At 27.9% G+C, this 22524-nt stretch overlaps 1 protein-coding gene across 4 annotated transcripts; it reads right to left on the reverse strand.

Annotated features, from left to right (window-relative positions):
* Nucleotides 1-553: 553 nt before the first annotated feature.
* Nucleotides 554-22134, reverse strand: ovo (transcriptional regulator ovo). 4 transcript variants are annotated; one of them, XM_016067031.4, is made up of 5 exons: nucleotides 21557-22134; nucleotides 6332-6957; nucleotides 5889-6058; nucleotides 5053-5210; nucleotides 554-4296 (listed from the first exon to the last, which is right to left on the reverse strand). In XM_016067031.4, the coding sequence occupies exons 1-5, from the start codon at nucleotides 21759-21761 to the stop codon at nucleotides 4001-4003; spliced, it is 1455 nt and encodes a 484-aa protein (XP_015922517.2). In that variant the 5' UTR covers nucleotides 21762-22134; the 3' UTR covers nucleotides 554-4000. The 4 variants fall into 4 exon arrangements, with proteins under 4 accessions (XP_015922517.2, XP_015922516.2, XP_087011551.1 ...); XM_016067030.4 differs by having other exon boundaries at nucleotides 6305-6957; nucleotides 21557-22125; XM_087155425.1 differs by lacking the exon at nucleotides 5053-5210.
* Nucleotides 22135-22524: the final 390 nt, after the last annotated feature.

Below are 22524 nucleotides of genomic sequence, written 5' to 3' on the forward strand. Positions count from 1 at the left end.
AAAGGATCCTTCAATTTCATTCCAAAGGATTCTTGAGATAAAAGAGGGGTGTATAAGGAAGAGTCGTTATGCTTTAATTACCTTACATTGTTTAAAACTTAATTATTATTTCACTCTACTAGTATATTTCGTAGTATTTTTCAAATGTATTATTTGGTAGTATTTTTCAAAAAACATCTAATGAAAGATTGTTATTCAATTAAATTAGGTATTTTAGAATTTCACAGAATTTTTCTGATGAATTTATACCATAGGGGTAATTCCTTAATTTAACAATTTTAGAAAAAAAATTTCAGTTAATAGAAATTTTCCATCATTTAAATCAGTTTCTATCAGTTAAAACAAAAACAATGATAATTTTTTAAATTCAAACAGTCAAGTGCTCCAGTATTGAAATAATTTTTAAAAAATTACAAACTATCTAATTGTAATGCTTTAAAAATACAGGGAAAAACAAAATAAAAAAATGTAACTTAAAATGACGAAAGATAAGTACTCATAACAGTCATAAGTATGATGATTAAAAATCTGACAAATGATTATTGACAGCATAAATGTATGAAGCAAAGTTTTTATTTCATCTTCACAATATATACATACAAAATCAGCCAAAGTACACCCACTTCTTTCAGAATATGAAAATGTGCATCTGTTCAACAGATAGAAATTAATGATCTTATAAGCAAGTAACTAAATAAAACTTTCAAAGAAAACTATAAAAAGGCACCAAAGTTAATATTACCTTTTAAAGTATTTTACATAAAACTCGTACATCAAAAAGTTTGATTTTATAATTATACATTATAGTAAGTAAATACTATTAACATCACTCGTATCACATGTGAAAGTGTTTTCTTAACAATTAATCTACATCATTCACTTCGATAGGATTTTGATTGAAGCTGAAGGCTTAAAAACAGTGCATGTACTAATTTGTACAGTGCAGACATTAAGATAATATTTTGATTCTAATCTCAATCACAAAAAAGATATTTAAACATAAATTTTTAAAAAATATATATGCTCATTGTTAAATTAAGTTACTCAATAACGATTTTTGATTTTCTATAACTAATAATTTATTTTAAATTTTGACATTTAACTAATGCATCATAAAGTTTGATTTTATACTTACATATACTTGTAAGTAAATATTTTATAAAAACATTATTCGTATCACATGTGAAAGTGTATGTTTATACAAATATACTACATCATCACTTCCATAAGATTTTGATTGAAGCTCAAGGCTTAAGCACAACAGTGCATGTATCAATTTGTACAGTGCAGACATTAAGATAATATTTTGATTCTAATCTCAATCACAAAAAAAGACATTTAAACATAAAATTGTTTTTTAAAAAAGTATGCTCCTTATTAAGTCTAATTATGCAATAATAGCTTTTCATTTGAATAATAAATCATTTCATTTAAAAATTTGACATTTAACATTCATTATTAAACTCTATGATATTCATATTTATTAAATGAAACAATCTTTCATATTGGAAAGCACCAAATACCTTCGTAAAAATATAGAAATATATATGTATATATATCTATCTCCATTTATATAAAATTTATATACTCCATTTATATTTAGAACATTATTTAATCACAGTAAATTACTTAAAAATATAAATTTATATTTAAATATATTTAAGAACATTAATTTATATACTAAAATAATCTTTACTCTTTAATAAACACGCTGCATACACAGATTCTATAGGCAGTGTGTAGCTAAGACAGCTTAGTAGTAAATGATAAATGACTTTCAGCAAAGTATGAAGATATTTGAATAAAAATAAATAAAATAATTTTCTTATAAACAAATTAAAATTATACAAGGTTGAATTTAAGGCATGTAAAATTTTATATAAATGAAGAAAAAAAAAGGCCAAGATTTTAGGAGGCAATATTTTAACTAAACTAAAAAAAAATTTGCATTATAAAATCTGAAGTTACTCTTTCCCATTAGTTCATTTATTGACATAAGGTTGATAGTGGTACAGGAAATATTTCTAAAAATTTTACTTTGCTTTTGCTTCCATTAAGAGTTTTACCAAATTATTTAAACTGCATTCCTTCAATAATGTTTCTCAAAAATTAGCTGGCATAAAAAATAACAAATCCTCACTTAAAAAATTTGCTTCATTTTAAAATGCAAGAATTTAATGTACGTTCATAAATGCAATGCAAAAATGCCATAAAACACTATAAAAATCTAAGCCTATGGGAATTTTATTTTAACGAAAATTATACAGTTGCTCTAGCTGAAATATTTGTTAAATGAGAGTAAGATAATTAACAACTCATGTAGCAACTTGGACTCTTTCTTCTGGTCCACTTAACAATAAAAATAATTTTTATATTTAAAAAACTACATCATATTTCCTTCAATTACTTTTTTATTTTGTCTGCATATGAACAACTTTAAAATAATCCTACATAATTGATTACCTCATACAAACTTTGATTTTTAAAATATTGAAAAAACAAATACTTAATAATTAATAGAAAATTCATGTTTAAAAACTTTCTTATGGCTTATTGTAGATTTTAAGAGCTGTCTTTAAAAAGGGATGTTAGGTATTGACGTGATAAATGTATTAACAATCGTGTCATAAAATTAATTTATTTTGTTGAAAAAAAGCAGTCTACATTAGAGATGAATTTTTATTATAATTGAATTAAATAAAGTTAAAAAAAAAGCTCAAAATATTGTATTTAATGCATACAAAATAGTCTCATGGGTATAAGCAAATTTTTCATATTTATTTTTTCAACACTTTCGACAAATTGGATACAAAAAATGTGCATAAGAAGATATGTGCAGAACGTAACTTTTGATTCTCTCTGAAAATTTGTTTACTTTTGATTTTTTTAATATGCACTTTTAATATTTTTTTGAAATGCATAAAGATTTTATCTTAATTACATCTGAACAACATATGTATAAGCCAACTTTTAATTAATTCTGAACAGCTCACCATAAGCATAACAATTCAAAACAAAGATTTTATAAAATTAAATTTTTATGACACTCATATTCTCTCATGATGAAAACACAAAAAGTGAAAAATGTAAATACATTTTAATAATAATGAATTAAATAAAAAAGAAAAAAAAAAAACAAAGATACGCACAAGTGAAAGCACGTTAGTTTGTACTTGACGCCGCCTCTATACATATTTACAGAGAATATGAAAATAATACTATATAAAAAGAAATATCTACCACTTGAGCATCGGACAGGAACATACTAATTAAGACCTTAAAAAGGAAAACTACAGTTTGATTTTATTTTGGCTTTTTTCATTGAAGAAAAAATTTAGTAACAATGCAAAATACTCTACTTCTTTTAAATTAATGTTCATTCAAACACAATCATTCAATCCATTAGAAAAATATATATTTATAAATTTTAGTAAAATGTTTCTTCCAAATCACATTAAGCAATATATAAGTAAATTTTACTTTAATAAGGCTCAGTAGTTCCATAAAAATCTCTTTATAAGACTAGACAAATGTCGGGTGGAAATTCGCTGATTGCCTCAAAATCTCTTAAATTTCATTCAATTTGTCTGAGTTTTTTGCTAAATCTAATAAAACAAAATAAATTGGTGCATATTATTTACTTAAAACATGGACATTAATAAAGTTATCACCATAGATTCTCTCTCCCCAAAAGGAAACTATATACATAATGTATAGATATATTCTAGAGAAACAAAAAGCAACACCATAACATATTTGTAAATATAAAAATTTGATCTAGGCAGTAACAATAATCACAATTAACATTTTAAATGTTTTTAATGTTATCAATGAAGTAAACATCTTTAAAACTGCTAGTTAAAAACATTTAAACTGTTACTTAAACAGGTTTCTTAAAATATATTAAAAACTCAGACAAGTGTGTGTTTCTATCAAGGCAATACCACAAAAGATGATATAATTTAAAACCCACCATCCTTATGAAATGAGTTTAGATGAGTTAAGAGTGAACTCTTAACAAACCTAATGGAAATGTACCCTCAGAAAATTTAAAATGTCTCTTGTCATAAAATTTATGCAATGCGGGACTAAGAGGATGATTTAACTTCAAATGCATGTAATGAACTTCTGGTTCAGTTGTAGTATGTCCACATTCTTCACAGACATATACTTTAGCTCTTCTCTCTTTATATGCGTATTGATGCTGAATTCCATGTACTTTCAAAGTATGGGATTCTAAAGAACATCTTTGAGTGAAAGACTTCTCACACATATTGCATTTATATGGGCGCACACCTGAAAAAGAATTTTCACAGATTTAAAAATAGAACATTTTAAATAGAAGGGAAAAAAAACAACTTTAAATCAACTTTAAGTCTACTGTGATATAATACCTAGCCTAAGAAAATAAACTTAGTTTAATTTTAAAAATATACTCGTGGGTTTTGTCATTACAAATTTCCTAACATTCCATCATTTGGGACAATTTCTTGGCATTATGTCACGATAAATAAAAAAAAAAATAGCTTACAGAATTTTTGACAATTTTCATTCATGATTATAATGTAACGAAATTGCAATAATTCGAGTCTTAAAGTTATTTTGAATACAATAAACGTGCCAAAAAAAAAACATATGTAACAGAAACTATATTAGTAACATATACTGTTCATTTTTAAACCATATTAAATTAATGTTTTCACATGGTCGAGTTATATTGATTTAAAAAAAACTTTAAGGTTGTCAAATCTTATTCAATGTAAAATTTAATTAATGATTATGCAATCTGAAACTTAAAACCGTCTTAAAAAGCCCCCTTAAGTTTGACATTATATCACCCATATAATGGTACTTCATGTATATCATGGTACTTGAGGGGTGCAAAATCTGAGTTGGTCTCCGGTGCTGTAACCCTTAGCTAGGCCTCTGCATTTGAAATTAGTAATTTTCGACTAACTTTAACATTATGATTAGATTTAGAGATATAAAATATAAGGCAATACGGATCAATTCATTAAAAATTTTTAAAAAAATTATATATATTTTACTTACCTGTATGTGTTCTTGTGTGTCTCTTCAGATCAAATGTGTCATTAAAACCTTTGCCACAGAATGTGCATAAATACCTCTTCATATCACTATGACACTTCATATGCCTATTCAACAGCCTTTGCAATCCGAACATTTTCCCACAAACTCGACAGCTTAGCCTGAAAAGGAGTATTTTATTTTAATTTTCATTACATTACTTTACAGCTATGTGTTTTTATTAAACTATTTGTATTAAGAGGTAAAACAAAGAAAAAGTAAGTTAACTTAAATAAATTAAGTTTATGTTCTATGGGGAAGTAACAGATGATTTTAATTTAATTAATTCACATAATTCGTTACTCTTAAACTAAGAACTATCCCTATTGAAATTATTCAGTGGAAATTCGAACAACAAAGACTGTTTTTCAGCTAGAGCTAAGACCAGAGTTCATTAGTTATGGTGGAAGAAACTACAAATGTTAATGAAAATAAAGTCGAACAATGCCTGACTGAATTTGATAAGCTAAAATTACTTACCCATGGACCACAAATTGAACAGAAATTGAGTTTTAAAAAAATTAAAATTGACATTTTTATTAAGGTTAAACATTTAACTAAGAGAATGAACTAAAACTTTTTAAACACCAACAGTAGAAATTAGGAGGAGCAATTTTTAGAATTTGTAAAAATTTAAAACAAATACTTGTCCCAAAGCAAAGCATTTAATTTAATAAAACTTAAACCATTATTAAAAAAAATGTTTCGTTATTTCTCAAAATTAATGAAAGCATAAAGCATTTCTGTTAGAAAATGCAAATAAAATCCTTAAAAATGAAGGAAATATCTGCTTTATTTACCTTCCAGCTTCAGACTCAGAAATTCCTGGAAGAATTTCTTGGCAAGGAGGGGTTATTTGAGTTAATTCTTGTCCAGTAGCAGAATGTCTATGATTTCTTTGCAGAAGGGGATTTTTAATGCCATGTCCTCCATTTACGAACTCAATAGGAGTATCAGTCGGAAGTCCAAGCTGTAAATAAAAATAAATTTTTCAAATTCAAATTGATAATAGCTCAATAAAAAATAGTGCTCTTAAAATTGTGCATTGCTTTTAATTTAAGCTATCTAAATCAATTTCTTATCAACTAAAAACATCTCTAACTATAATTTATCTAATATTTGTTGTATTCTAAAACTAACTAAATTATAATAAACAACAGGTTTAAGGCTTTAGTTTCACAAACATGTTTAAACATGCGCTAAGGCTAAGCCTTACCCGCTGTTGTAATAAGCTCAGACGTACTGTTAAGGAAGACATCACTATTTTCTCTCCTCTTTCATCCAAGCTTTCTGGAGAGCGTGAAGAATTACTATCACTATCACCAGGAGAACTGGGACGCATTCCTATGGAGTAGCTATCAGAATGGGAATCATCTTGAGAGTCTGACATCGGCAAGCAAGGTCTCGTGTTATGAGTTGGTGAAAGTTTCAGATGATCTCGTTCGTGATTAAATTGCTGAATATTATTAGCATTATTGTTCTGTTCCACAACAGTTTCCATTCGATCCCGAATTTCAAATTTTGGATGACTTGTTCGAGGTACATGATAATCCAAAGGACGATCTTGTGCAGCAATGGTTTGAATGACAGGAACGGCCATATATGATGGTTGCATAGGAGCATGAGATGAACTTGATGAATCTTCCAAGGCAGAATCATCTCTGCTATCAGGTTTGAATGAAACTCTACTAGAAAATGTGGTTACAGGAACTTCATTGGTATCTGTGTTATATCTTTCAATTGGCAAAATAGGAGATGGAGGATTGCAAGGAGATATTGGTGGAGTTGTTTCAGCTTCTCCTCTACCACCTTCAGCTTTTTGCCGCTGCTTCTGCCATGTCTCAGTCCATCGTGCTCTGGGTGGAAGATCTGGTAAAAGAAAGAAATAATTAGGATCAATTCAATTTTTTTTCATGTCTTATTATGAGTAAAATTCTAAAAGAAAGCAATTAATTATTTCGTTGAATGCAGAGGTTAATGATATGAAAGCTCAAAGCGTTTATACTGCGACAAACACAAATATTAAATAAATCGTTTAAAAAAAAGTTTTCACAAAGCAAATTTTTCTATGCAAGCTCAATATGTTTAAAGAACAACTTAATAAAGTTTTAAGACAATATTTTATCTTTGCTTAAATATTCAGAATTAAACTTTCCATTATATAAAAGAAAAATAATGATAGAAAATGAAACATGTTTTTTTTCTCTTATTAATGAAAACCTTTAATAATGTCAATATAACAAATTAGAACTAGTTAAGATTAGCTAAGTTTTCTGTTTTTTTTTTGTTTTTTTTTATTCCACTCGACAATATTTTATGCAACATAGAGACCTAAATAACACGCAATATTTATTGCTTAAAAGCACTTATTTTTTCCGTAATTACATGATTACTGTAAGAGGTACAATAAAGGAAAAGAACACTTCATAATCTTGCCAGTTTTTTTATACACTTAGTAGGCAGCACACCTGCCACATATAAAGAGCATCCATTAGGAAATCACCTGCACAACTTGTCCTTTTCTACCTGTCCGCCATGAATCTTCAGTAGGATTGATGGTATTCTAATTTTTCATTGATCATTAAAGGAAGTTATTAATTTTAAGAAAAGAACATATCTAGATAGTTGAGTGATATTTCTTTTAAATTGTATTTGCTATTGTTTGCATAAACTTTTAAGATAATATTAAAATATAAAATCATAATTAAGCTAATATTAAAATTATACTCTATTAATTAGGTTAAAAAGAGTTTTTCTATATATTTATTATGATAAAAGATATACACTTTAAGGCATGTAAATTAAACTAGATTTAATAATGTCTAATTTTATAGGAAAATTTGAAGGAAAACTCTTTGAATTAATATACTATATAATTTTAATTTATAAAATTACTTTGAATTAATATATTACATAATTTTAATTTATAAAATTACTTTGAATTAATATATTACATAATTTTAATTTAAAATTATCATAATATATTTTATAGCTTAAATTTAAAATTATCATAATATATTATAATAATTTTAATATTATTAATACTCTTGATAATTCGCCCCACATTCTTTCCACTTTCAGAAAAAATAACTTATTTCTTGAAGATTTATCTTAGGTTATGTAAATTAAGTTAAAGTAAAATATCGAATTTTATGTGAAAATGGGAAGAGATGCGCTGTACATTTCAACATAAAAAGTTTTATTACAAACAAGACTGGTGTTTAAACGCTTCACTATCTTCCCACTTTCCGAAAAACATCTGATTTAATTGCGAGTGGTGAAATGCGAATTTAATTACGAGCTATAGAACGAAAATTGAATTAGTTAGCTTTTCTTAAGGAACTAAATAAATTGAATGTGGAGTTTACGTATGAAAATAAGAATTAAAACATTTAAAATTCATTTAAAACAAATTACCTTTCATTTTTATTAGAATTTTTTTTTTTAAATTTTAAACAGTTTCAATTTTAATTAAAAACCAGAAAAAGCCATTCAAGAGCTCTTTTTTTCGAAAAAAAACATCTTCCAACAGAGGTCACATTTCATTTTCTCCCTTTTTTTATATATTTTAAACTGTTTCAATTTTAATTAAAAACCAGAAAAAGTCTAAAAATTATTCAAGAACTCCTTTTTTCGAAAAAAACATCTTCCAACAGAGGTCACATTTCATTTTCTTCCTTTTTTTAAAAAAATTTTTTTAAACTGCATCATTTTTAATTAAAAACCAGAAAAAGTCTAATAATTATTAAAGAACTCTTTTTTTCGAAAAAAAAACATCTCCCTACGGAGGTCACGCTTCATTTTCTTCCTTTTTTTTAAACGTTATTAAATGTTTAAGGATATATCACAAAAGTAAGAAATGAACTAAAAGCGGATTAAAAATTACTTAAAAGCGATTTTAAAAATTGTTTTCATATCTAATAATACCAGACATCTCCGTAATTAATACACTTGCTAAAAAATTGTTCAATGTTTAAGAAAAATAAAATTGAATAAGTCGATAAAATTGAAAACATCTTCAAATAATATGCGACATTTTAAATTTTAAAATTAAGTCTAAAAAAAAAAAGACCTAGAAGAAAATAAATAGCCCTAATTCATGTGCAAAAAAAGAATTAGCTTAAAAAGATGTACTAATATGAATCGCAAGGTGCAATGATTTAATTTCACCTGCTAAATGACCAATTAATTCTCCCTGGTCAAGGTGTGGTGTAATAATTAACGATTTTTTAAACGTTTCTAATAAAAAGTTCTGCCTTTTGTTGATTTCGATGATAACTTACAAATGGTAATTAATTTGTTAATGCATCAATAGATAAATAAGTACATATTTAAAACAAACCTCAAAAAGAGAAAGTAAGCATTTTGCACCTGCGTCGCAGAGATACGACACGGATAAAAAGTAAAGAAAGAAAAACTAGTTTGAATTCGCCCACACCTGTCTTGTGTTACGGCCTTGGCCGTGACTACATAATTATAATTGCGGCTGCTTTCACTGACATACTCCCCAATGTTCATGCTCATTTGTCAATTTTTGCACTTTTTTTTTTTTTTTTTTTGGCAAATTATTATTCATGAAGGTGACCTTAACTAGCTCTCAATAACGTAAATCGCACTTAATCAGCATAATTAAAAAGGAATCCTTTGGATACGTGAATTAATGTGGAATATGTTTTCATATATATTTAGTAATTCGAGATTTTGAAATTTATTCACCTAAATTTTTTTATTTATGTATTGTAGCTTTAATTTTTAATCTTTTTAATTTAACAAGTATTGTTTTCGAATTGTTTACTCATAGCCTATAACTCTGAACAAAAATCCAGTAGTTTTCCAGATAAGTAAATTCTATTTCTGTGTCAACTATTGTGCATCATACAGGGTGCTCCCTAATGAACTCCCTAAATATATATTTTAAATTCTTGGTCGAAAATGAAGTCAAAAAAGTATGCAAATTTAGAGTCAAAATTTAATATTTAAAGGAGTCTAAATTTAATGTTTAATGAACCTAAAACACTATGTGCTGGCAAGGAAAGCTGGATGGAAAACATCAAAACCAGTTTGATTGCTGGACGGAAATTGATGTTTTTTTAAACTTTATATTTTTAGAAACCTTATCAAATACGAAGTGCGGTAATAGCAAATTTCCTGAATATATGTATAAAAATAAATCGCCCACAAATTTAAATATATATATATATATATATATATTGTAACAAAAATAAATATTTTTGAATTGATTTTAGAACAGAAAATTCTCATTAAAAAAAATTCCAGAATTTTTCTTTTTTAAATAAAAGTTTTCAACTGATTATTATCAGTTTTAACAACTTATCTTTTATTACTGCTTTTCATTATTTAGCATTAATACTTATTTAAATCTTAAGTAAGCAATTATTAAAAAATTATTAAATTGCATTAAGTAGCAACAGAAACTTTATTTTTACATCATTAATCATCAAAAAAATTTTAGTTTACATGAGAATTATTTCAGGTCTTATTCTAATTTTTTTAAAAAGTTACTCTGATACATCAGAGTCACTTATTTACGTTTAGGCAAGAAAACTTTCATATTTTTAATTCAGTTTGGAACTAATTAATTGTATTCTGTGTTAAATTTGTTTCTTTTTAATTATATTCAAGAAGTCCGACAGGACTTCTTAAAAGTTTATTTATGGACATGTTTATAAAATATATAAAAATTCCATAATTTATAACAAAACGTCACTTTATATTATATGTATATAATAATATAACATGCTAAAAAAACAGGTTTGTCGTGCGCAATTCTTGTAACTATTTTTAAAGAAGAATCTGTGACAATAGTTGAGCATTAAAAATTGTGGAAAAAAAATCTTTATCTAAACCTTTGTCTTAAAAAGATCTTTAATTTTATGTAGAGTATTTTTCAATTAAAAAATATCTTTAAAAGTATGTATCAATCAAATACATTATAATTAAAACTTGATTTTTAGGTTCTCATTTTTAAATTGATTACGTTCTTAACTCAAGGGTCAACTCGGAAAGTAATTTAATAATTCGAATATTTTCCTTTCTCCTTTTTTAGCTAAGATATTTTACGAAATAATCAGAATCTGGCAACATAAAATCTCTATCGTTGCATTAAAGATAAAAAAAAAAAAAAAAAAAAAAAAGGAATAAGGACGATAAATAAAAAAATGAAGGAAAAAAAAAAGGAATAAGGACGATAAATAAAAAATGAAGATGCTGGCGAGAATTCCGTTAGAAATCCCCAGCAATCAAATAGTGCGGTATCTTAAAACCGTTGATTAACACTGAAGGTTGAATCGGTGTTTTGTCAGCGAAGGTCATTTTTACTTTCACTGGTTTTATAACGTAGCCTCGTGCTGCACCTGTAATTTTCAAGGACCATGGAATGCGGCAATAAGGACTGAAGAAACTTTCACTTAATTAATAAGAAGGAAAACTAATTTCTTGTAAATGCGTAGTCGTCAAAATTGCAGGATTTTTTTTCTTCCCATTTACTCTACACAGGAGGTAAAAATTAAAAATTTCGTCACTTTCTAACCACCAGGAAAATTATTTCATCACAGTAGTATAAAATGAAGAAAAAGCTTTTAATTATCTTAACCTAGACATTGGACAAAACTATTTAATTTAAAATATCTGATTATCACTTCTAGAAATCAATTCTATTACAATTTTAGACGGAAATTGTGTAATACAAACGTATACAAAACCACAATTTGTAAAAAGCCTTACAGTTCTTTACAATGGTAGAAACTATTTATGTTGAGATTTCAAGCAAGCTAGTAAACCTGAATTAATTACTATTATATGTATTTTTATCAATTGTTAATGTAATATTTTTATTATAGCAATTCTTGATTTGTGTAGTTTATTTTAGAAAATTGTTGCTTAACAAAGTCTTTGTTTTAGAAAAATATTTTATTTTTTAAATTGATGATTAATTTAGTTTGATATCATTTATTTGAGTTAGAGAGATAACAGTTTTTCAAAAACTTAAAACTTTTTTCAATGGATAAAAAATTTCGCCCCAGCGTATTCTTATAATAGCGTATAATACATTGCATCAAAAATCGTATGCGTATTACTTTTATTTTTTATTTACACAAATTTTCTAAAAATTGCAATATTAATGTTAGGTTATAAAATTTTCACTAAGCATTTCTCGAGCTCAGGAATAAAATACTTTCTGTACAGTTTTATATTCACATAACCCTTAAATAATTCAATTACTCGTAATAAAGTTCTAATAGCAATTTCAAATACGAAAAGCTCGCAAAACAATGTACTCTTGAATTGGGTTCGTATGTAATAGGAGAAGACAGAAATTTCCTTGTATTAGTATTTCTTAATATCTTTAAAATTTTAGTATTGCTACCACTTTTTATGTTTTCCTAGGTGCGTACAACTATGTTAGAAAAGCATAACATTTAAACTGCATTTGTCTGAAAACCTTAAAATACGAAGAAGAAAAAATACATTCAAGCTGTACAGTATTCTTGTCTGAATTTCAACAATAAAATGTATAATACTGCAATGTAATAATAATGAAATAAAAATGTATCTTATTATATTTGCCAAAAGCTCATCCGCTAGAAAAGGATGGAAATTTTTTTTTATGGATATTAAAAGAAATGTTACGAGAAATGAACTTAAAAGTTACAATAAAGTAAATAGGGTGATCACGAATTTTATTGGTGGGTTAATTTAAAAATTGAAATCGTATCAAGTTTATTGGTAGTTTTCAATTCCCAAGCATTAATAAAAATCAATACCGTTCGTTTTTGTTCTCAGTTCTTCAAAACTTTCCAAGATATCTCCAATTTTCATATCGATATTATTTTTGTTCTTTCAATTAATTACTGGGAGTCACGGTGGATCAGGGATAAGGCATACGCCTTCCAATGAGGCTCCAAGGTTCGAATCCCAGCGATGGTATGTTGATGCGAATTCTGCTCACGTCTTGCACCGACCACAGTTTTGACGTAAAATATTCTCAGTGGTAGATGGATCATGGGTTAGGATTCCCTTGCCACTGAGCTAACCACGGGAGGCTTTCGTGGTTTTCCTCTCCATGCAACACAAATACTCGTTAGTTTCATCAAAAAATAGTTTGCTCCAATGCTTGATCCAAGAGTTCCCCTTGTCTTCTGGGTTGGGTACAAAATTACAAGTCTACGGAGTTGAACATTGAAAGTCGTAAACTCAAAATCGGATCGGCTGTTCAAAGTCGGTTATATTAAAAAAATTACTAGATTTTATTTTTGTACAAAATTAATTAAGGAAAGTGTGACATTATAAAAGATAAATAAAATTTTAAATTTCTTGGATTCCTCAAACCTAAAATATTGCCACTATGTTTCCGAAATTATTATGAATTTACTTTAATCTTCATTATTATGGCATGAGTAATATATTTTGTAATGTGTGCGTTACAAGCCACAAATGAATTGCAACACAGATATTTCATTACATCAACTTTAAAGAATTCTGCAACCAACCATTCCGAGAAAGAATTATAAATTCGATCTAACGGATCTATAATAGTATTTTTAATGAGAGGGGGCGTACATAACCAGAATAATTTTACTGCGTACTTCAAGGCCACGGATTCAAAAAAGTATTCTGTTTATTGATAGAAATCTTTTATCTTATTCGCGCCTACTTCCTGATGAGGTTAATGTCACGGCTCTGGCAAATCTCCAACATTTCCTTATATTTTTTTCTTATTTTTATCCATTGGTTGAAGCAGGAAAAACTTTCGCTTTAAATCTTGTTCTATCATCCGTTATTTTTGCGGTGCGTCAATTTTCTTATGTTTATCAATTGTCTGTTGTTTTTTTTTCTATTTTTTTCTCTCCTTTCCAAGGTTTATGAGAGCTTGATTAGTTCTTAGGTATGGTGATTGCTTTACCTGGGGTGACCTTCGAATTTTTTTCCCTCTTACCAGGTTATCTCCCCCCATTCCCCTAAAGCTTTCTCTACCTTTCCTTATAGTCTGCAGGGGTAGATCTAGTTGCAATAAAAACGATTATTTACAGGTAAATAGGAACCTAAAAGCAATCTCAAACTCTTTCTTTAAAAAAAAAAATTTAAAAAAATAAATAAATTCTATAAATTAACATAAATAAAAAAATAGTTGTGAAGAGTTTAGAATATAATTCGTAAACGGGACAAATATGTATTTAAAAAAAATTGGAAGTTAATTCCTTTTAATCTTTTAGGGAGAAATTACGAATCTTACAGTAATTTAAAATTTATGTATTATCATAAAAAGAATTCCTCACAAATCTTATAAAAATTCAATGGCAAATTCCATAAAATTTGAATTGATGTGTCATCTTGGTTTAAAATTCTTACAGACAAAAAATCCACAAATCAGTATTTATCGAAATGTAATGGAATTACTATTTAGTAAGAGAATGAAAAATACAAATCATCGTCTTTAATGTTCGTTGCACGATTATAAACATTAAATCTTTATATCTTAAAAATATTTATCTCTAAATATAAGAGACTAATAATGCATCACTATAGAGACTAATAATGCATCACACTAATTTTTATGAATACAATCTAAATTTCCAACTTTTATCTAATTTACATTGATTATTTATTTTCAATAAGCTGTACTATAGAAAATAAAAATAAATAAATGCTTTGTTATATTGGCATTGCAATAAAAGTTTTAAAATTACATTATATTTTATTAACAGCATTCTGACGATTTTTCTTATAAAAACGTAAAAAAGTACATTTCTCATATTAGGATTGGATTAAAATTTGTAAACATCAAAACTTACCTGTTTAAATAATCAAACTTCACTTACCTGTGATTAACATTTTCCAAGTGGATAATTACTTTCAAGTTGACTAAATAAGTACTTACCGAATTTACAACCATTTAGAAATGTTTCTCGTAAAATACACAATTTGCTTACCTTGTACAAAAAATTTCACGGAATATTTATAATGATAAATAAAATAATTCAGTAGCATTTTTCAGTTATTCAGAATCAACAAGTGTACAGAACATTTTTTAATTTGTGAATGATCCCTACTAGGAAGGATCTTTTGAGGCAGTGAAAGTGAAATTGAGGGTGAAGGTCAGGTCTTCGCAACAAGATAACGGGTTGGGGGCCGAACTTACAATTGCAGTAACAGACGTTGGATATGCTGTGGAAGGTACTGAGTGCGTGGAGAGGGGGTGGGTATTGTAACGTTAGTGCTTACGGTTTCTATTGATTGTAGTTTGCGAGAAACAAGTTTTATTCGATGGTTTAGATTTTCAGGTTGACCATCTGTTAAAGTTATGATATTCTAACATTCTTTACCCTTGACCACTAGCTTGACGAATTCTTTGCTTTTTAACAGTACAGTAATACATTGGAACCGAAGAAAATATTTCAAAAATCTAATAATTTAAATAAATGTACATTTATGTACAACTTTCTAAAGATGGATATTAAAGGCATAACTTATGGGCTTTGTCATAAACATAGAAGAACTTCGCATTCATTATGATCTACAAAAATATAGTTTTGAACAAATAATGAAATCCGTGCTATGGTATTTTTATCCCAAAAATATCAAAATTTCTCTTTAATCGAAAGTAAAAGCAGTTAAAACTACGCGTTAGTTACAGAATCGTTAGTTGTAACGCTTTTTTTTTAAGAAAAAAAAATATTCTGATTAAAATGGAAATATCAAGATATATTTTAACCAAAAAAAGTAATTTCTGAACAAAATACGGCGAACTGTGCTGGGAAAGTATGTAAATTACCATCGAATTATTTTTTAAATTTAAATTTATTTAAAAATTTATTCCAACCTTTGAAATTTATTGAACTTGAATAAATTTGTGTGTAGATTTAGTAAAGCTACAACTTCAAGAAGAGGGAGATAAGTTGAAAATCCAATTAATAAGATAAGTTGAAAATCCAATAATATGCTAATAAGTGTAAAGAAAATCTTTACAGTTATTAGCATATTATTGGATTTTCCAACTTATCTTTAGATTTTCCATGAATAAATCTTATGCCGTATTTATTTATTTATTTTTTAAAAAAGCTGGAAATCTGCATGAAAAAAATTTTGATTCGTGTTTTACTGCAACAAAGCTCGAAGTCATTCCAAAATTAAATAACTTTTTAAAAATTACAGCACTCGATTTGAAAAATAAAACTTATTCGCAAAATACAGCGTTTCAGTCGTATTTTCGGCTAATTAACTTTTGGTTGTATTATCTTGTTCTTATTCTAAATAAACGATTCCCAAACAAAGCAAGCAATATTACAGAAACTAAAAAAAAAAAAAAACGAAGTTAAAAGCGAACAAATAAATATATTAATGGTAAATATTTAGAAATATTTAATGATTTTGCGTACTAAAAGCACTTTAATGAAGTCAACAGTACCACCCTATAGGTGCTTTTTTAATTTTATTCTAACCATGGAGCTTCTAACCAAAGAAAGTTCAAAAACAAGTTTTTTTAGATCCTGAATTTAAAAAAAAAAAATTGTTTTGCAAGGAAAAAATTCGGTTATGTAGCGGTACATAACTTGCCTTTCATAACAGTCTAACAGGTTATAGCTGTCGCATTGTTACTATCTACAGGTGACCTTAAACGTAAATATATATATATCAGTTATTTTCCAAGATCTTTGGTATTTTTTTATCACAACTTGGTTCAGTTATAAGTAAACAGGAGTGTCCCAAACCGGTTCCAGAGATGTTTGTTCCAAAACGGTAAGAAACATATACCCTCCCCATATATTCAATACATACACTTTTATTCCAATAAATTCTTTTATATCATCCGAAATTTCACTCGCTCAACTGCAACTGTGGGACAAGGAGACCCTAGTGACCTGTAGGCAGACCCCGTTCTCTCGCAACAATTCTATTTTCCTAAAGAAATATTTCATCCCCCCCTCCGCCAGAAAAATATTCCCATAGACTTTTCTAGAGCATCGAGCTTTTCTTACATCCTCCCCTTTTAGGATATGTTTGTTTGTCGGGGAAAACTACGGTCAGTGAGGGTAAGCAGTTCTCCGAGTTCCTCCCCCACATTGTCCCACCCTACCTTGACCTTGTAGCTAGGTAGGGTGGGTAAGAAATCAGCAGCACCTTTCTCACCCATCTTCTAAAAATAAATAAATAAATAAAAAGGAACCGTCTGGGGAGATGCACTCGTGATTACGTCAATAGACACCCATATTTCCTTGCCCCTTTATTTCCTAGACTAGTCAAGAAAGGAGTTCCTGTACTTTACGTAACGCTGGTGTTGGGTGCTTTTATTGAAAGGCGTAATGTTGTCGCTTGACCATTCATGTAGAACGGTTTTTAAAATGGAAAGCAATGGTCAGTCCTCCCCTGAGGATGCAGAAACAATTATCGCCCCCACCATCAAAAAGAAATGGCAACGGCTGGAAGCAAAATTTAACAAAAGTCTATTCTTTATTGAAATTTAAAGGAAGTATAAATGTGCCATCTGACGAAAATCTAAATGGTCTTTTAAATTTTTATATTTGATATTTATAGTGACGTATGCTTAGTTTGGTATCATCTGTCCTAGTGACCCTTTTTTTTTTAATACTTTTGTGCTCTCAACAACAAGAAAGCATAAAACGTCTATATACATTACGTATAAGTATCAACATTATTTATTTTATTTTATTTGACTCATTAAAAGATTAAAAACAAAATGAATTATTTAAGAGTAAACTAAATTATTTTGAACTAAATAACAGCGCTAAAAATACCTTGTGGTGAAATTTTTCATTGATTAATAAAAAATTCTTAGAGCAGTAAAAAATAATAATTAATAAATAAATTACAAAAGAAATCGAACATTATAAACCTACGCTAATTTTAACTGTTATATAACGCATGAAAAACATTTTTTTAATCCGTTTTATTAGATTTATGAACGAATCTTAAATATGTTAGCGTCGCTTATTTTAGTCGGTTTCTGTCAACAGTTTTCCTGCTATTCAATAATATTTTCCTAACCAGGACATTTTAAAATTTACTGAAGTAAATACTAAGTGCCCCTCTTCTCTACTGCGTAGGGAGTGGTAAGAAGGCAATAATGCATTTCAGATTATAATGGGATGCATAAAAGTCATACGTTTTAAGTGTTATTATCAAAGGAGCAGACGTGTTTATATGTACGTATATAAACCTATAAGTTCCGTATAAACTTGTATGTTCAAACAGAAGATAAATAAATAAAATAATATGTGGCAAAAAATAATTAATTTTAAAATAGATTTATTTTAGTGTGCACCAGGGGTCGCTACACATCGCATATTCTATTAATCTTTTCAAGCATACTGCTAAGCCATTTCGTGGTAATTATACAGATTGGAACATACAGCTGTTTTTGACAACTTTAAAAACTTAAATAGAAACTTTGTCTAAAACACAACAGGAAGACTATTCCTGGTAAACTTTAGGTTCGCTAAGCAAAACTGGTAGTTGAAACCGACGAGGTCGGTACCTGGGATACCAACTCAAAACTGAAGATGTGGCGGTAGCAGTACTTCAATAGCTGAAGTAAGAAAGTGTATTTACAAATATGTCAATGTTGGAGCAACATTTTTAACGACGGAACTTAATCTATATTAGGATTTCAAATGAATCTTAACATTTTCGTAGCAGTTAGAAAATATTACTTACGGATTGGGATTTTTTAAAAAGAAAACTACACTTTATCTATATAAAAAAAGGACAAGTGCAAAAAAAAAATTCTTCGTTTTATCTCATTAAGCATAAGGTGAGAGCTTATTAACGTTTTTTCTTTTAAAAATCCGTGGAAATTTTTACATATAGGTAAGGTAGGAAATAAGCGTTATTAGTTTATTTCAACGAACTTCAAATTGTTAGAAGTTAAAACAATGCTGTAGACTTCACTGACAAAAGAGAATCTTAAAAATTCATCTTAATAGCTTACTTTCTTATAGACTTAATAAAATATGAATAGCAAGGTATCAAAATCTGTTATCATTTAATCTAAATATACAGAATATAGTAAAAAATCTTTATAAACTTCTTAAAGAAAATTGGCGGACTTAATTCTTCAAATAGAGTTTACTTATTTTCTTTCTGCTCATTACAATTTCTTTCTGTTTTTAACAATTACGTCAATCGAAAAACCTGGAACTATAATTTCAATTTTCCAATTGATATTTTTTAGTTTAATTGTATAGCAATAAAAAGAAAACGTGTTTAATGTTTGGGCTTTTTTTTCGGTTTCTGCTTCTAAACTGCAACACTGTATCGCTTAAAAAAATTATCAATATAGTATTTTAACTAAATCCTAAATTTAAAAAATATTTCTATCAAAATATAACAAACTCTATAAATATTGTGGTATAAATCCTATATTTTTATATGTTGAGTTAACGTAAGTTGAAACTGTAATTAAAATTTTTTTTTTTAAGTGGTTTATTGAGGTTTAGCAATATAAATGAGTCAATAGGTGAAAAATTACATCTGATTGCACACCTAACCAAAACCAGAAATGTAGCGAAGAAAAGTAAAAATGTAGCGAACTAAAAATTTTAGAACCATAGCCATGAAATAAAACTAAAAAATTACAAAATATACATTATCTAAAAACCGCACTTTTAAAATCGCAGCAAATGTAATGCGGAAAAGGGATATCAATGAAACACCAAAAAGCCACAAATACCTTTGCAACAAAAAAATAAATAAAATAACAAAAACCGCAATTAACAAAATCAATTTACCGCATAACACCTATTACTTCAAATTAACTGGCATTACGCACCTCGCTTACGAGAGAGATTATTCCAACGCAATCGGAATAATAACAGCTTCGTTAAAAACTAAAAACAAACTCAATTCCGCGAAGACCTTGATACTGAACTTGACCGCCTTCGAAAATGATCTTGGACAGTGGCCACGAAAGAAAAACAAAATACCTACGAAGTCTTCTATTTAATGTCTTCCTTTTGTGTTTTGAGAATAAACGATCAAACGCAGTTATTCTTTCAGATTTTTGGAATTTTTCTTATTTCAACATACAAGATATCCTGTCTAAAGACGTCATAATTACAAAACGACCAAAACAGATTGCGCAATTTTAAAAAAAAGACAAGGAAAATTTACATTATAACAGGGAAAAAGTTGCAGAGTGGGTGGCGATAAGAAACTGTTATGATATATCAGTGGTTAGGATTTAACTTTTTAACTATTAACCGAATGATAAAATCAATAAATTACTACACTACGCAATTTATGGCTGGCTGGGTTAGATAAATATAATTTTATTTTCATATGCATCTCCTTGAAGAATCATCTGAAAATTTTGCCCCATGCAAAAACAAAGCAGTGGCTTCTGAAACCGGCAAAATAATAAATAAAACCGGCTTCTAAAAACTTTTTATTATCAAATGAAAATTTCTTGTCGAATTATAAATTTTTTTTTTTTTGAGAAAAAAAAAAAAAAAAACTCAAATTTAAGTACAATTTTTTCTTTGAATTATCAAAAATCATAATATTTTTAATTGAGATTGAAAGCAAAAATTTTTTAACATTTTTAAATAAAACAACTACAAAATTAATTTGCTAAATTTCTAACTCTCCCACTAAGTCACGTAATTATGCCCTACTAAGTAAAAAAAAAAATATTTGGATGATCCCGGTAAGAATTTTTATTGGGATTCAATATTCATTACCAGTTAATATTTTTTTAACGAAAAAAAATATTTACAATTTAAACAATCTAAAAGCCTAAATAAAATAACATTTTCCTACTATTAACCTAGTAACAAATTATTAACTTAAAATCATTGACATATTTTATAAGGCATGGTCAATGATAACATTTTGAGAACTGAAGACAGTATTTAAAAGTTCTAAAAAAAACGCCAATCTTTTTTTTTTTTTTTTTGAACACAGATTCGAAACTTGATATGTTAATTTTTTTTTCAATTTTATAAAAAAATTACGCATTATGACAATTTTTAAACAATTTTCCGCAAAATTCTTAAACAGAATGTGAATGAGCAATAAAATAATAAGAATTTAAACAATTTGAAAATTAAAAAAGATAAATAATAATATAATTGAAGAATTACCTCTTATTTAATTTATAGAATTAACAATCTTAAATCTTAAAAAATAAAATTTAATTTACGGAAGAACTTGTAATATTAAACCCTTAAGATGATTAATATTTTTCTCAAAATATTAATGTCCGATAATTTACAAAAATTAAAATAATCGAAGTTAATCAGTTTATGAGAATAAAATTTAAACTTACAAGATAATACATTGTTGCGATATTTAAAGATAAATAATAAACATTTAATAATAAATGCAAAAATATTTAAAAATACAAGCAAATTTTTTAAACGACAATCAAATGCACATTGAACAAAAATCATCATATCTCCAAAAAATTCAAGTTTAAGAGAAAGATAAATACCTGCTAATGAAGTTTGTCTTTGTTCATTTTTAACTGGAGGAGTAGTTTGAAGATGTTCTGGACTTGGAGGTGGTGTAACTATTCCCCAATTTCCATTTTTCCGTAATTGCTGGCGGTATTGGGGAGGTGGTGTAACAATTCCCCAATTTCCATTTTTCCATAATTGCTGGCGGTATTTTCGTCCAACCAAAAACGATTTTGGCATCTTGAACACAAAGTTTCGAGTCCTATCCTTTAAAAAGCAAAATCGCGGATTTAAACGAAGTCCAAGGAATTGTTGGTCAAAGTAAATAAAACAAGAGTTTCATCACTGAAGACAACTTCAAATAAGAATATCTATATGCGTAGAGAAGATGTTTATCAACTAAGTTAAAGATCCTGAAGTAAGGATGAAACTGATTCGGGAGGATACTTTGCAAGTACTCCTTACCCCAACGAAATGTTGATTGTAAATGTGGGGTACTAGTCTATCGAGAAGTTATAGGAGGGCCTACTCGTTAACACAAACGAAAGTGAATGGACGAAAAAGGATCGTGACGTCACGGAGAGGTGGCCAGATCATCCATTGTACATGGGGAAAGTAAGGGAATTTCAGGTGGCCGTGAAAAAAAAGCAAGCTGACGGGACGGGTTACCAGGTTGAAGGCCACCAAAGCATCTCTCGCCAAGATGCTTTTAAAAGGAAGCGCCAATTTCAACTGGTCCTTCAGCGAAGATGTTATGGAAGTCAGCCGTGAACTTAGGTTTCGATTTCCGTTGATCGTTAAACTTGCCAACTTCTTTTGTTGTTGATACTTCGCGATTTCTGGGATAAATATTCCTGCTATATTCAGTTGTCCCACATGTGTTTGTGTCCTAGTAGGTCAAAACGTTTCAATTTGAATGTTATGTAGACCTTCCGTTTTATAAATTAATGAATGGTGAGCTTAAGCTGAGATGGGATATTCAACAACTTTACAAAAAAAATAA

Source organism: Parasteatoda tepidariorum, chromosome 11, assembly GCF_982258835.1.
Source record: "Parasteatoda tepidariorum strain Cologne lab strain chromosome 11, Ptep-v5.0, whole genome shotgun sequence".
Taxonomy (NCBI): domain Eukaryota; kingdom Metazoa; phylum Arthropoda; class Arachnida; order Araneae; family Theridiidae; genus Parasteatoda; species Parasteatoda tepidariorum.